This window comes from Hemitrygon akajei, chromosome 1 (assembly GCF_048418815.1).
Source record: "Hemitrygon akajei chromosome 1, sHemAka1.3, whole genome shotgun sequence".
NCBI classification, from domain to species: domain Eukaryota; kingdom Metazoa; phylum Chordata; class Chondrichthyes; order Myliobatiformes; family Dasyatidae; genus Hemitrygon; species Hemitrygon akajei.
In genome coordinates this window covers 58,700,899-58,718,138 of record NC_133124.1, presented here as the reverse complement: position 1 = coordinate 58,718,138, position 17,240 = coordinate 58,700,899, and the positions used below count along the sequence as shown (strand labels likewise).

The following is a 17,240-nucleotide window of genomic DNA, read 5'->3' as shown; positions in this document are numbered from 1 at the left end:
AAGGATGATTCTAATCTTTATCAGCTATACCATTCAAATAATTTAAACACACATTTAGTGCATTTTCCTCTTTTATTTTCAAGTCAGATATTTGATAAGGACATAAATCTGAACAGGAAGTACAATCAAGAATAAGGCAAAACAATTCTACACCAATCAGCATCACACAGGACACTTGGTACTACTTAAGATAGAACAGAAAAAAAACCAGAATAAAATCTGAACATTAAATCGAAGTTTTGTCCTTTGGATAAATTTTTCATAATACCAAGATATAGATTCCACTCTAAGCTTTACAGCAATAAAGTATTGCAAAATACCAGACTGATTAGATGACTTTTCAGCAAATTTAGCTTTAAGAGGAGCCATCTAAACTAAATAAGACAACATACTCAAACTTGCACTTGAGTGCTCTCACCATTATCTCCAATACAAAAAGCTGCATTTTATAGGACATAATCTTAAATTAATCTAAGAGTAGTTTTCTTTTTGAACTGAACTACTTTGATCAGATTATACTGAGTGTGGTACATTTTCCCTTCCTATTGTACTGCAAACCACACTAAGATGACAATTTTAAAAGATTTTAGTTTAAAAATAAGTTTCAGAAAAGGCATTTCATTTATGATCCACTTCTATACTTTGTTCCCTGCCACTTATCTTGCACTTACTCCAAACATGTGCAAAGTGTGCCAACATGACTGGAAAAATATAAATATGAGAAAAGCAGTATTTTGGAAGGCATGCAATATAATCCAATAGATGTAAATTTTGCCAAGTAAAAGAATGAATAGGAGCTTTAGACTTCTTTAGTCATCTTTGTCTTTAGCACCATGTTTCAGTATACGGGTAAACTCAATATAGTTGAAGTTGCTCTTGCTGTCAATTGGTGCTTCACGGAAAAGTTCATCAACTTCCTCATCAGTAAATCGATCTCCCATTGTTGTCAGCAGATCTCTCAGGTAGTCTTCCTGGATATAACCTGTAAAAGTATTTGCAGCAATAAAAAGCAAATTGGTTTTTCATCAGAACACAATTAGCATAACTTGCAAAATGCCTTCATAGATGCTCATACGTTTTTAACCTCAGAGACAACACTAAGCACCCCAAGAGTCAGCTTCAAACAAAAAAAAACTCAAGGTATTCACATTGCTTCTAGGAGCACAGTACAAAAATAACATTTACAAAGTATGGGTATGGGAAATGTTATCCATTTCCTTATTCAGATATTTGAGAAAGGAGGGGTGGGTGAAATAAGATTTTCTAGGAAATTATGAACAGAAATCCACAAATAAATCTAAAATTTATTTCAATATCCTTACCTTCTCCCAATTATTACACATCACTTCTACCAAGGCCAGATGCTCCATGAACAGCAGTGTGACATATCTAAAATTTGGCTCTGATGTTTGAACGTTCCCCCCATTTATATAATGTCTGCACAATTGTTCCTTTTACCAAAATGCATCATACATTTCCCAACACTGTATTCCATCTGCCAATTTCTGCCCATTATTCTGCTGCAATCACATTGCTTCCTCAACACTACCTACTCCTCCACCCATCTTCGTATCTTCTGCCAACTTTGCCTTAAAGCCAGCAGTTCAATTATCCAAACCATTAACAATGTGAAAAGTAGAGGGATCAGTATTGGGACCCGAGGAACACCACTAATCACTGGCAGCCAACCAGAAAAGGCCCCTTTTATTCCCGCTCACGGTTCCCTGCTCATCAGCCATTCCTCTATCCACACCAGTATCTTTCCTGTAATACCACAGGATTTTGTCTTGTTAAGCAGCCTTATGTGTGGCACCTATCAAATGCCTTCAGAAAAACCAAATGAATGACACACACTACTTCTCCTTCGTCCACCCAGCTTGTCACTTCCTTGTCAGGCAAGATTTCACCTTCACAGAAACCATGCTGACTGACTTATTTTATCATTAGTTTCCAAGTACCCTGAAACCTCACCCTTAATGGTTTCCAACAATTTCCCAACTACTGGTCAGGCTAACTGGCCTATAATTTCCTTTCTTTTGTCTTCTTTCCTTCCTTCTTAAAGAGTAGAGTGACATTTGCAATCGAGTCCTAAGACCATGGCAGAATCAAATGATTCTTGAAAGATCATGACTGATACATCAGAAATCTCTTTAGCAACCTCTCTCAGGACTCTTAGGATGCAGCCCATCTGGTCCAGATGACTTATCTACCTAAGACCTTTGAAGTTGCCTAGCATTTTTTCCTTTGTAATAGCAATGGCATTCACTCTTGCGCCATGACACCCACAGACCTCTGACACACTGCTTGTCTTCCACAGTGAAGAATGATGCATTTAGTATTTGTGCCATTTCTGTCCCCCATTACTACCTCACCGGCATCATTTTCCAGCAGTCCAACATCAACTCTTACCTCTTTACACTTCATGTAACTAAAAAGAACATTTAGTTTATATTGCTTTATATTATTGGCTTGTTTGCCATCATTTCATCTTTTCCCTTCTTATAGCTTTTTAGTTGACTTGTTGGAATTTAAAAGTTTCCCAATCATCCAACTTCCCACTCCCTTTTGCTATATTATATGCCCTTTCCTTGGCTTTTATGCAGTCCTTAACCCCACGGTTGTCTACCCCTGCCATTTGAGAACAAATACTTGTGTGGGACATGCATATCCTGCACCTTGTGAACTATTCCCAGGAACTTCAGCCACTGCTCTTCTGCCCAGCCAATATTCTCCTCCAGTTCATATGGCAAGCTCCTCCCTCATGCCTCCTCTTCTCAAATTCAATCACATTACGATCACTGCCTCCTAAGCGTTCCTTTACACTGAGCTCCCTCACAAGATCCAGGTTATTACACAACACTCAATCCAAGATGGCCATTCCCCTAGTAGGCTCAAGCACAAGTTGCACTAAAAACCCATCTTGCAGGTATTCAACAAATTTCCTCTTGCGATCTCACACCAACCTGATTTTCCCCAATTCCCTTGAATATTGAAATCCCCCATTACAATTGTGACATTACCTATTACATGCCTTTTCTACCTCCCTTTGCAATCTCAACCCCTCATCTTGGCTACTGTTTGGAGGCCTATATGATTCCCATAATGTTTTTTAACCCTTGCAGTTTAACTCCACCCACAAAGATTCAATATTCTCTGACCCTGTTAACTCTTTCTGAAGACATAATTCCATCTCTGACCAAGAGAGCCACACCATCACCTATGCCTTCCTGCCTGTCCTTTCGATACAAAGTATATTCTTTGATGTTAAGCTCAGAACTATAGCTTTCTTTCAGCCATGACTCACTGATGCCCACAACAATATACCAACCAATCTCTAATTGTGCCACAAGTTTGTCCACCTTATACTGAATGCTATGTGTATTTAAATACAGTACCTTCAGTCCTGCATTCTTCACCCTTTTGAATTTTGCTTCCGTGGTACTTTTGCTGTATGCACTTGTATCTAATCATTGGCTTGTCCTTCCTAACTTTCATGTTACACCCATCATCTACATGTAAACCTGCTGGCACATCCTTAGCTCTATCATACTGGTTCCCATCCTCATGCAATATTAGTTTAAACCACTCCCAACAGCTCTAGTAAATGTCCTGCAATAATATTGCCCCCTCCACTCCCCCCCCCCCCCGGATTCAAGTGCAACCTGTCCCTTTTGGTCACAGCTACCTCAGAAGTAGTTCCAATTATCCAGAAATCTGAATCCCTACCCTCTGCCCCAATTCTTCAGCCACTCAACGTATGGACTAATTTTCAAGGGCTCTGTAACTTACATTCTCAATATTTATTTTCTCATTTGTATTTGCACACCTTGCTATCCTTCACACATTAGTTGTCCATCCTGTTGGGTGTAATCTTTCTTTGATTCTATTGTGTTTCTTGGATTTAATGTGCGTGTCCACAAGAAAATGAATGTCAGGGTTGTATTTGGTGACATACACATACTTCGATAATAAATTTATTTTGCACTTTGAAGTGCTGCAAAAAATTCAGTACTCAAGTGGGTGTCAGGAAACCTGCCTTAGAGAAACACATGCAAAACAACGTGCATCCCAGATGTACTGGGAATTACGTAGGGATCTGGGTTTCTGACACCTCCCATGTCTACTTCAAACGGATGCATCTGTGGCAACTTGCAACTGTGAAGGCACAGGAACAATTCTGCCAGTCATGAAGGGCAAGGTAGCAGTGCGTCAAAGGTTTTCCTAATTACCTGTTCCTTCTTCATCAAAGCAGGCAAAAGCATTTCTGATTACATCTTCAGGATCTGTTCCATTGAGTTTTTCACCAAACATTGTCAAAAACATGGTGAAATTGATGGGCCCTGGGGCTTCATTCATCATTGCTTCTAGGTACTCATCAGTTGGGTTCTTCCCTGCAAAAGATTTATATATTGAGTTGCACTTGTCATAAAAGCAGTACATTCATAATGATAAACTAATGGAAATCACAATGTGTCAGAGGAATAAATTCAGACTGCACATAGCATTCAAGCATTGGAAAATATTACTTGCCAAAGAGACCAAGCTTTCTTTTCAATTCTTCAAATAGAATTATAACAACACTGAATCTTCCAATTGGTCCATTTCAGTTAGCTACTGGAAATATTAAACTTGAGCTCTCTGCATTTAATGTTTAGGACTCTAGCTGGATGCAACATTTTCACAAAAAAGGGGAAATAAAGAACATTACAAAACAAGAGATGTGAACTAATTCTTGTTAAGGAATGAAGCAATCCAGTTGGCAACCGATCAGATACAGTTTTAAAATGAGTAAACAATTATTCAGTTATCTTGAGTTAACTCCAACAAAATGGCAAAATAATTACAAAGGAAAAAGTTAAAATTACCAAGAGAAGCCAACATGTCATGTAAATCCTCTTTATCAATAAAGCCATCACGATTCTGATCAATCATGTTGAAGGCCTCCTTGAATTCTTGAATCTGTGACTGATCAAACATAGCAAATACATTGGAAGTTGCGCGCTGAGGGCGCTTCTTGGTGGTCTTTCCCTTGGCTTTTTTGCTCGACATGGTGACCGTGTATTGTACCTAGGGAGAGAAACAGATGAGATTATACAGTTCTGAAGATCAACGACAAACCTCTCAAAAAATAAAATAGGCACCAAATTCCAAACAGATGGATTCTTTCAGAACTAGATTTATTGATAGTATTTTTCAGTTTAACACTGGATTCAGTTAATATAGAGCCAGAAAACCTCTAAACATATTTCTAGCCTATATGCAATGATGTGGAGGGAAATATAACATTTAATCATTAAAATAAATAACTAAGTACTGCTTCACAAATACACAAATCTACCTATAGCCATCAGCAAGGTGGCTTTAAATAATGGAGTTCAAAAATGCTGCAGACTCCAAAAACAAAACAGTTGGTGGTAATGTAGGGCCACCTTAGTTCTGTGATGCAGATCCAGATACTTGAATGGATGAGCTACTCTCAAGATTTTATGGCCCATTAGCTATTCAAATGCTCTTGGCAGTAAATAGGGAAGCATTAAAATAAACACATTGCCTGATTTTTAACTACTGTTACACAGACAGAACTTCCTTTGAAGGAGAGTCCCAAAGATTGCAAAAAGGATACTTAAATAGTTCTCGTGCTTTACCTGCTCTAAAGCTGATAAAATTAAGTGTAATGAAGCAGATAGATTCTTTATTGACCACAAAGGAAATTAGTGTCACAGTAACATTGCAAATGCACAAATATACAAATATTAGAATAAAAAGTTACTTCAAGCAGTTTAAAAGGAGAGGCGCATCACTTCCCAGGCTACAAGCTGCACCATTATAGAGCCCACTGGCCAAGGGTAAGAATGACCTCATATAGTGCTCTTCAGAGCAACGCAATTGTCTTAGTCTATTACGAATAATGCATCTTTGTTTGGCCAAGATGGCATGCAAAGGGTGAGAAACACTGTCCAGAATTGCCATGAATTTCCATGGGATCCTTTGTTCTACCACAGCCTCCAGCACATCCAGTTCGATTCCTAATACAGAGCTAGCCTTTCTGATCAGTTTGAGCCTGTTGGCATCATGTGTGTTGATGCCAGTGCCCCAGCACACCTGTGCATAGAAGATTATACTGGCAACAACAGACTGGTAGAACATGTGAAGAAGAGACCTGCATATGCCAAAGGACCTGTCCCCTCACGAAGCAGAGTCGACTCTGGCCCTTCTTGTAAACAGTCTCTATGTTGGTGTTCCACTCAAGTCTGTCATCCAGGTGCACTCCCAGATAACTGTAGGTCCCCGTCATCAATAATAACAGGGAGCAATGCAGGATTAGTCTTCCTAAAGTCCATCACCATCTTACTGATGTTGAGCTGCAGCTTGCACTATTTGACAAAGTCCTCCAGGGACCTGTATTCATCCTTCTGTCTTCCCTTTATACACCGAACTATTGCTGAGTCAGAGAATTTCTGCAGATGATATGACTGTGTTGTATCTAAAGTCCCAGATATACAGGGTAAACAGGAAGGGGGCCAATACAGTTTCCTGTTATGCTTAGAGCCATGTCTGACAGTTCTGAAGCTGCACAAACTGTGGTCTGCCAGTCAGGTAGTCCATTATCCAGGATACAAAAGTGCCAACCAGCGCTGAACGGAGCTTTCCCCCAGCAATGAGGGTTGTATGGTACTGAAGGCATTTGAGAAATCAAAGAACATCATTCTCAGTGCTGCCGTGCTAATCCAAATGGGAGTAGATTCTGTTCAGCAGGCACATGCTTAGTAGCAGCATCCATCAAGCTAGCACTTGATTCAGTTTTAGGTAGCATACAAGCATTAAAAGTTGTACCACAATTGTTTAGTGATGCATCATACAAGCAGCTATTTTATTACATGCTTAAGCTGTTGGAAGATTTATCAACCCTAAATGTTGTTTCAGAAGCATCAAAAAAGTGGCAGATAAAATCCAACTCTAACTACTCCAAGTAGCAAAGCAGTATTAAACTTGCTTTGAAGTCTGCTTTCCCATCTTAAGTGTGTTTCTTGAACTGTTAGAGCCTGTGATTTACAGTTTAGAGATTGATTGACTGATCCAGTGTTTTCCTGTTTCTGAGAATATTCCAGGAAGTGAACATGGGCTTGAACCCTTAAGGCATTGAGATGAAGAAAGTTCCAAGATGGAGCATGAGCCAATGTTCAACTTAATTTGGCTGGTTAAAGCATCCATTATTCAGTTTAAAGCTTCAAGGAAGACTACAATGTGAAGGCGAGTGTGGAAGGTGAGCAAGAATTCAGCATTAACCATTTTTTGATCACTGATGAAATCCCTCTATTGCCAGAGTAGGAGTTAGGACTCTGTTTGTGCATTGTCTTTCTCTTTCGATGATGTCGGAGGACATTATCGTGATTCTTTATTTATGGATTTGGACTATGGACTTTTCCCCAGTCTAATGGTTTCTATATTCTGTGTTTTCACCCATCCTTTCTCATTTTTGTGCAGGGTGAGAGAATTTGGGGGGGGGGGGGGGGGGGAGGGGGCAATGATCATGTTGCCTTAAATTTTGTGAGAGAGGGGATGGGGTTGCTGTTTCTCTTTGAACTGACTTCAATGTTTTACTTTGTTTCGTGGCTATCTGGAGAAGATCAATCTCAAGAGTTGTACAAAGCATACATTAATAAATGAATCTTTGATACCCACCCAAATCCCCTTCCCAGAGATCTAATGAAAAGTAGTTCTGGGAAACTATCTACTTTAATTGAGAGGACCCCATGACAGAAAGAAAATATGCCAGGGCAGATTTTAAACCACATATGCTTTTCCACAAGACAAGGATACCATGCTTAGTGATAACCCAAAAATACTTTAAGGAACTGATATCTTTAGTGGCAATTCTAGCACACAAAATCCTGGAGGAACTCAGCTGGTCAGGCAGCATCAATGGAGAGAAATTAACAATGCTTTAGAATGAGACCCTTCAATCAGGACTGGAAAGAGAATATGGTCAGTGTAAAAGGTGGGGAGAAGGGGTGGAGCAAGAGGTGCTGGGTGATAGGTGGATCAAACTGAGGGGGATGATATTCAGGTGAATGAGGGCATGAGTGAGAATGATGTACTTCCATTTTTTCCCTGCACAATTTTGAATAATGCTCAACTATATCATAAAAACAGATTACTGCACAACAGTTTAAAGCACAAGAACAAAATAGCTTTTGAAGATCTTGGCGATGATTTCTCAAACATTAAGCCTTGTAGTTGCATCATTAACAAAAAAGATTATGATTTAAGTAATTGGATACTGAACAAGTTTGTGACAATTTTCTTTAAGAATAAGAGAAAGAACTGTATTCACAATTGAAACTTTCACATCTTCAAGTGGTCCCAGAATTTTACAGTCCAACATTTCAAACATTAATTTGCACACATTTATCAGAAAGTGGGGCTAATAATTTAGATTTAATAGACAGACACTGGCTAGAATAGGAAGAATACACTGTATTTGAAGATCTCATGGCAATATTTCTGCCTCAGGGAAGAACACATAGCTTGGTATAACTGAGCTACTGGGCATTCAGGGCATGAATGATACCAACACAATGTTTAGAGCATGCATTCAAATTTGTTATGTGATCTTAAAAATACTGACCTACTTTAGTTGATTTTCTAGATCAAACCTAAAAGGATGCATACACTCAGTTTCTTCACAGTAAGATTCACACTAGCAGAAAAACTGAAACTATTCCAATCAATTAAATCTATATTTTAATTGTACTACCTTCCATTAGTTTAATGATTACGCTTTTTAAGTGCCTTACATTCCAGGGAACACACAAAATGCTGGAGGAACTCAGCAGCCCAGGAGGCATCTACGGAAAAGAGTACAGTTGACATTTTGGGCCAAGGGACCCAACACAAAATATCAACTGTACTGTTTTCCATAGATATTGCCGGGCATGCTGAGTTCTTCCAGCATTTTGTGTGTGTTGCTTGGAGTTCCAGCATCTACAGATTTTCTAATGTTTGTGATTGGACTGCATTCTAGGTGAAGATTTTTTTCAGACAGACAGGAAACAGAATATGCAAGACAAACCAAACTAAATAAATTCAAGACACTGAATTTAGCAATTGACACAGGTAAATGAAATCAGAAGCTGTCTACATTCATTTCTAGAGGACTAGAACATAAAAGCAAAGACAATACTGAGACATCGGTCAGACTGCATTTGGAGTACTGAGAGCAGATTTGAGCTCTCTATCTGAGAAAGAATATGCTGGCATTGGAAATGGTCCAGAGTAAGTTTACAAGTATGGCTGACTGCAGGAATAAAAGTTCTTGATGGCTCTAGGCTTGTACTTGCTGGAGTTTAGTGACAGCTGTATTTTACTAGGAGTTGAGAAGACTTATGTCACCAAAGACTTGCAAATTTCTACAGGTGTACTATGGAGCGCATTCTAACTGGCTGCATCACTGTAGGACGGGCCATTGCAAAAGATCAGAGAAAGCTGCAGAAAGTTGTTAACTCAGCCAGCACTCACCACTCCAGTACAGAGTACACCTTCAAAAAGCAGCGGTTCAAGAAGGCAGCATCTATCATTAAGGACTCCCATCATATGCCCTCTTCTCATTGCTCCCATGAAGGTGGTGGTACAAGAGTCTGAAGACAGTCAACATTCCAGGTTCTTCTCCACCCCCCCCCCCAAATCAGATTTCTGAATGGCTAATGAACACTATCTCACTACATATTTTGTTCTCCTTTTGCACTACTTAATTTATATACATTTCTTATTGTAAGTTATAGTTTAAAAAAATTATGTATTGCTACCACAAAAACAAATTTCACAACACATGCCAGCAATACTAAACCGGATTCTGATAGAATAACTTGGGGAATCTAATTGAAACCTAGTGAATATTTAAATCCTTAGAAAGGATGAGCAGAGGATTTTTTTTGTTTTAGAGATACATGTAACAGGTCCTTCTGGCCCTGTCAGCCCCCCCAAAAAAGCACCTCACCAATTTAATTCCAGCCTAATCACAGAACAATTTATAATGACCAACAGACTAAGTGATACGTCTTTGGACCATGGGAGGAAAACAGAGCAGCCAGAGGAAGAATGTACAAACTTTCTTAGAGGATGACAGAACTGAACTCTTGATGCCACGAGCTGTAATAGCATCATACTAACTACAATGCTACCCTGACATCCTCGTGGAATTTTCCATGAGTGTGAGAATTCAAGAGCAGAGGGCACAGCCTCAATAGAAGATATGACCCTTTAGAGGAGAGATGGGGAGGAATTTGAGAGAGATGGCTATGACATTCATTGCTGGACAGCTGTAGAGGCAAATTTATAGGGTAGATATAAACCAGAGGTTGATAGGTTCTGGATTGAGGATAAAAAGGTTTACAGGGAGAAGGAGAGAATAAGCTTGAGGGGAAAACTATATCAGCCATGATCAAATGGCAGAGCAAATTTGAATGGCAGAACAGCCTAATTCTGTTATGTCTATTAGTAAATTTTCACCTTGCTTTTTAACAATGGTGTTGTCTTAGCTGATATATGATCTCAAAATGAAATATAAATTTGTTGTACTCCTAACTTGTTAGCCAGCTATCCTAGAAGACAAACAAGTTAGAAATACTTGCATAATTGCATAAAGTATATCACATCATAGCTCACCAATGGAACATTTGTCATGTCTCAAGGACAAAGGAGGGGGGAAAGCAAACATGTGACACTACATATTTATGAAGTTCCTTGAACTTCACTGATATGAACTGACCTTAATCCTACAAGAAAATGTTTCAGTGATGGTTCATGTTCTTGGAAGAGTGTGCAATGACTCATTGATATCAGAATAGATTCCAAGCTTGTGTGTTTGAGCAGGCAAGCAATGCTGTTAATTAAAATTTATCCCCCAGCTAAAGTGAAATTAATCATTGGATATTATGAGATTTGGCCACAGAAACTTCCAAAAAAAGGAGTGGTTGACTGGCACTACATGGAACCTCTCTTTTTCTACTCTCCTTTCAACATCTTTCTATAAAAAAAATTCTGAGTTAGAATTTTGGTCCAAATTAGATCAGTTATTTTCATTAATTTTCCCTATTAAATACAATTTCACTGCAGTTGTCTCATTTCCATTTAAAGAAAATCTGCTCTTTGGGTCTGTGTTAGAACTTAACCAGTGTGAAGCATTATTAGACTAAGAGACTTGGGTAATGACAATCATAAAAAGGCCAAGAACTAATTTTTTAACCATTTTAACAGTGGAGAAAATACAAATGCTAGCAGGAGACAAAAATGAGGATTTCGAATCAATGGATCATGTATTTCCATTCAGATGACAAATGTATACATGCAAGTCTAGAAGTCTCAGCAATGCTGGGTGTGTGTATGCGCGAGTTCAATTTCAACGTTCTCTATACATCTCCTCCATAGAATGGATGCGTTTCCTCCAGGTGCTCTGGTTCCTCCCAGTCTAAACATGTACCTAGTAGGTTAACTGGTCATTGTAACCTGGCTTGTAATCGAATTAATCTGGTTTGTCAGGGGTTGTTGGTATGACTCAAAGGGCTGTGCTGTATTGTTAAATCAAAATATTGCTCGTCTTATTCACAACTCAAACATGAATGATCAGGTTCAGCTAACAACTGCAGATACCAATCAGAACACTACACCAGGCAATGAATAAGTATTATCTCACCACTTCACCCTATCCAGTAGCACCATTTGTGAACTCTTTTGACATGTGGCCAATAGACAGAATCTATGAAAGGTGTGATGAGTCACATTGACCTATCATGGCTATATTGAAATAGAACACTCACCAGTTGTCTGGATGTAGTCAGATTTAATGGTGAATCTAACTGCAGTCATCTGGTTGATCTGCACCCCCACTAAAATGAACTCTGATATCAGAACAATTTGGCCACTGAAGCAACCCATTAAGTCTATTACCATTGCTTCTCCAATCTCTGCTTAAGTATTAAAAGCAACACTTTCACATTTAAGGCCTCATTGCTTTAACTTGGCCAATAACAGTATTTCTACATTAAGTACAAATTCTGAATATGTAGCTGCTATCACGTGAAACCACTATCATAAGAATTCCAAAATTTCAATACCACAGTCCATTATCATCTTTTAGGTAAATAAAATTAACCAATGACTTCACCAAATCTCCCATTCTAGAAAACAGAAACTTAAGTACCCAAGAAATGTTCCTAATATTCTCAGTGAATAATTTTCCAAAAATACTTCTGATCAGCTCATAGCCTGATACAATACCAGCAGTCTCAAGTGATCAAGCAAGTTGAACTCTTACAATTTAAGGTCAAATCAAGACAATTCACCCACCAAGACAATTCACCCACTTTCTGGCAAATATTATACCCTTTAAACAAAGCCTCCATTTTAAAATTCTCATACATTTTAAAATATTTGTTGCTTCATAAATTCTTATTACTAGGCAGTATCATACTCTGCAGCCTTTTAACCCTTCAATCTGAATTCATTTTCTTGGGAATTTTTAATTTTAATTGCGCCATTAATTCCTCCCACAGGCAGTCAGACTGCTAAACAGCTGCTCTACCTGACTCTGCTTTGGACACTTATAACTTGTTTTTAACTGACATGTGGCTGTTGTGTTTTACTATTTATTGTTATGTTTATTATTTAGTGTTGCGTTTGTTATGCTATGATTGCACTGCTCCTGGGAAACGCTGTCTCATTCTGCCCTGCAGAGCTGATGTACAGTTAGAATGACAATAAAGTTTTTGAATCTTGAAATGGCAGTCATCAAAACAAACTGCCTTACTGAGCCCTACCACCAACTTTGAAGACCTCTCCTGGTTTGAAGATTCACAACTTTGCTTTCAAAAAATTAGGGAAAAATTGCAAGCTGGACTATGGTTATGTACATCTGTAGGAAATTGCAAGAGTGAAGAAATTTAACACCACCATTTCAGAGTTATCTATGATAATTGCATTAAGTACATGCCTTTACATATTTGGAGAGGGTTACTAGTCTCAACAACAAAAAGCTACATCACGATGTAATTAACTACCGGGTACAAAGCTCAATTGCTTTGTGTAATTCATGATGTCCTTTAATGAAAGTGCACAGAACATTTGCAGTAGACTTGAATTTGTGCATCTTTTGTGAACAAACCTCCCAATATGCTTTACCCAAAACTAATTTTAAATGCTATCACTCCTTTGTAATAAAACAATGCCGTGATCAACACATGTCCAACAGACTCCCACAAGCAGCAGTGACAGTGATTAATTATATCATTTCATTGAGCTGGAGGAACATAAATTCACCTTTAAATCAGGGGAAGGTCCATAATATTTGAAATATTGCCTTGAATCCCTTTATTCACTTAATAGTAGGCAGAGTGCAACATTCTCAGACAAGACTTGTGCTATCAAGTTTCCAAAGCAATAATTCAACTTGCAGTATGTTGCAAACGATGGTAAAGATTTTGAAATAAATTTGCCATATTAAATTTTCAGAAGCTGCTACATCTTCCAGTTACTTTGCTCTCCAAAGTTGATGGAGTGTGCAACTACTTCTGGGCATTCTAAAGAGCAATGCAGCTAATGCAGCCACTGAAACATCGTTGTTGGCTTTGCTTTTTGTTCTCATTTATGGCTGAAAAGGTTTAACCAAGGATGAACAACTCCAAATTTCCATTATTAAAAATTAAATTACTTACTGATTTAGAAAAGGTCAAAGGGCCAAGAGCATCCCTTAACTTCAGTTACAGCTTAAGTGTGAATACAAGAATCACTTTCCAAAACAAGTGCTGGACTATGACTCATTTAAAAAAAATAAACAGACAGGCTTCAGCATGTACTGTGCAAGGAAAGACAATGTGCTTTTCAGATTCATGTATAACTATTTCAAGAACAGAACCCATATGAAAAACTGCTTAAAGAAAATTTACACAGTATGTCTTTGCACAAGGGCGGGGTGGACATAGTCAATTATACAGTGAAATCATTCACAACCTTTCTGCACGTTTGAGAAGTTCAATCCTGACACCCACATTTACAAACCTGAAGTTAATAGTCACTTTAACCCATTTACCAAGAACTTCCTCTCAATTCAATTTAAAGACAATACAGAGTATTAAAAAATAAATTTAAGATGAACATTTATGAAAACACTGGTCAAGCTCCAGCCAGCATAGTGTTTAATTCTGATTGAGACATCATAGGAAGGCTGTCAACACAACAAAGGGTTCACAAATGATTCACAAGAATGAATCCTAGTAACAAGAGACTTTAATTATAAGGGTAGATTAATTAGAAGATCAAGGGGAAGTTTGATGGCAGTGTATAAATTGAGATGTCAGGACAAGTGGGTGGTGGGAAGCTGTTTTATTTGGCAGAAGGGTTGACGACTAGAGGGCAGAGATATAAAAGAAAAACTTGACAGTAGGTTCTGGGGCAGAAAAGCTCACATGCAAATACATCTGAAACTCCTGCATATTTTGACTTCTACACCAAAGTTGACTGTCAGGCCAGGTGACTGAGTGATGCTATTCAGAATTCACCCATATGATGAAAACATTAATCCAAAGTTTGGTCTTTTTAATAACTTTTCATTCCTCACATTCAAACTAAATGTGGTTTAGTTAACTCAATAAAACTCCCATTCAAATTCAGAACAAACTGTCATGCAATCTCAACTCCAATCTAAAGCAGCAATACTAGTCATGCTGTCAACTATGTGTGCCCTCGTTTGCTCTTTCCTCAAAGCACTGCGTTTCTCTTCAGGAATGTACTCAGCAGCTTAGCCAGTTACCAGTGTGTCTCCTTCTATAGCTATTTCACACACTGCACTCATTATTCACCAAATCTTTCTTGGAAAAACCAGCCATTTTAACTGTTCAAAGCCCTCTCAAAAAAATCATTACATTTCTTCCAGAACAGTAACAGCAGTACCTTCAGGAGCACTAGAACCATAGATGCTCATCCTCTTTCAGCTTAGGGCATATTCTGAAACAATTACTAAACCTTAGCAATGTTAATAGTTTGTTGAATAAGCTGATTCTTTCAGGTTCAATGGTGGTCAAATTTGCAAGTCCAGTTAAAACTATTTGCAAAAAGAAAACAGCAATTTATACTATTTTTTGCATGTATTGCAATTGATCAATGTCAATATTAAAAACATGGAAGTAGAAGTATAATTTTGAACTTAGCCTAAAAAAAAGTGTCAGTTAAGAAGACCAACTTCTCTTTTCTTCAAGGCGCTGAATATTGAGCACATTGTAAAAGAAGCCCAAACCATCCTCTGGTATTTTACTCTTTACAATACTTTTTCTTTTGACTTGAGTTAATGCAGCCTGTAATCAAAGGTCAAAACACTTACTTACCCCACCCAACTCAGCACAGAAGAAAATATGGGACTACCTTGCTAACTTCAATACTTGTTTATTAACTGATGGCAAAGTTACTGCAAGTTGAAAAACATAAGCTGCAATGATTCTATGATGTACTAAATTAATCACTCACCACCTGCAGATTTAGAAGCAGAAAGTGAGCTACACCATTTTCTCAAAAGCAGATTCTCAGGATTCGCAGAAACTTAAAACGTAACGAAATGACAATTTTCTGAGGGTTACTAACAAGTCAGTGAAATTTAAACAGGTACAAACTGGAAAAAAAAAAACAGGAATTAAAACAGTCTTCTGTGGAAAAGTGTGGCAAATTCCTGATCGATTACAGGCAGAAAAAATAAAGTTTCGTAGAAGTTGGTGTTTTCTTTTTGCAAATATTTTTAAGTAAACTTAAGAGATGGAATTTTGACTACCAATTTAATAGGAGTGAATTTAAAAGGATCAATTAATTCAAACTTAACAATGCTAAGGCTTAGTAATTGTTTCCTGGCATATATGATCACACCTTCAACTTTATGCATCAAAACGTACCACTTCTCAACAGTACTTACAACCTTTAACCATTCTCTTCTACCCTGTTTGTAAAAGAGGTGCACTAACAAATTGCATGCATCCCAACAGTGAAAACGCTTTAAGATAAAAATCAACATTTTCAAATTAGTAAATCCTCCATTGGCACAACAGCCTGTAGATGTTGCCAGACCTAAGTAACTTGTGTTTTTTTTCTGTAAAGCGCACAGTGTTCAGTCTTGGTAACAGTTTATCATTACTCATGGATTTAACCACGGACTAGGGCCGAAGCCGGGAACCGATGGGCGGCGGCCGACACAGCCGCCGCTTTCCCCAAACTTTGTCCTCCGAACCCAGACTCGCTTCCACCGCGAGGATTGCAACTGCTATTTCTCACACACCTGGGACGGGGGTTAAAGGATGAATTTCCTTACCCGACAAGCTCACGAAGAACTAAGACTCTAGCTCCTGCAGTCAACCAACACCGCCGCCGCCGCCCCACTTCCCCGATAACCACAGAACCGGGACCAACCGCCGGAAATGCCTTCAGCTGCTTCCGGTAATCACTGGAGGGGGATATCACTTCCACGCACCAATTTAATTTCACTTTGCAGTACCGTAAGCCGTTTTATATTGAGGAACATGGGCTGTATCATATATTTTTATGCTCTGATTTAACACCTCCCCATTATGGCTGCTGTTTTTTTTCCTTTAACAAACAACAGTGGTTCTATCTTTATTCTGGTGGACCTAAATGGTACAGCCGATGACGCGGTACCCTGCATTCCAATAGCGTCGGGCGCGCGCAGTGGAGCTTGAGATGTTCCCTTATTAGGCGATGGAACGTGGGCTTCCTGCGCGTCATCGCGCGAGGTCCGGCCTGGCCGCTCTGCCAGTCGGACGGACGGCCTCTCCGATCACCTAAACCGAGGCGGGATGGGCCTGCGTTGTTTCCAGTTCCGTTTCTTGGTGGACGAATCGATCAGAAACTAAAACCCTCTCTATCTTGCTAGGCAATTAAACTCGAAGAGAAAAATAACTCAAAAGGCGTAGTACACAATAGCAGCAACGTTATTTGGAATTGTAAGAGTATCACATAGGCCTTAACTGAAATATTTTTATGAGATTAAAAAAAAGACTGCTGACTGCAGTATTGGAGAGATAAGAAACCAAAAACTGGAGAAAAGCTGAAATCTTGAAGGGTTTTACTGATGGAAGAGATTAGAGAGGTAGGGATAATTCTATAAATAGTATAAATCTATGAATACCTGGAATTATGAATCCATAGAATTATGAGACGTGAATTTTCATAATTAAGTTGTTAACAACATA

General features: G+C 38.5%; 1 protein-coding gene across 1 annotated transcript; it reads right to left on the bottom strand.

Moving 5' to 3' along the window:
* Positions 1-53: 53 nt before the first annotated feature.
* LOC140726855 (myosin regulatory light chain 2, smooth muscle minor isoform) lies at positions 54-16,504 on the bottom strand. Its single transcript, XM_073043788.1, has 4 exons — positions 16,343-16,504; positions 4,866-5,067; positions 4,230-4,391; positions 54-982 (listed from the first exon to the last, which is right to left on the bottom strand). The coding sequence occupies exons 2-4, from the start codon at positions 5,047-5,049 to the stop codon at positions 810-812; spliced, it is 519 nt and encodes a 172-aa protein (XP_072899889.1). The 5' UTR covers positions 5,050-5,067; positions 16,343-16,504; the 3' UTR covers positions 54-809.
* Positions 16,505-17,240: the final 736 nt, after the last annotated feature.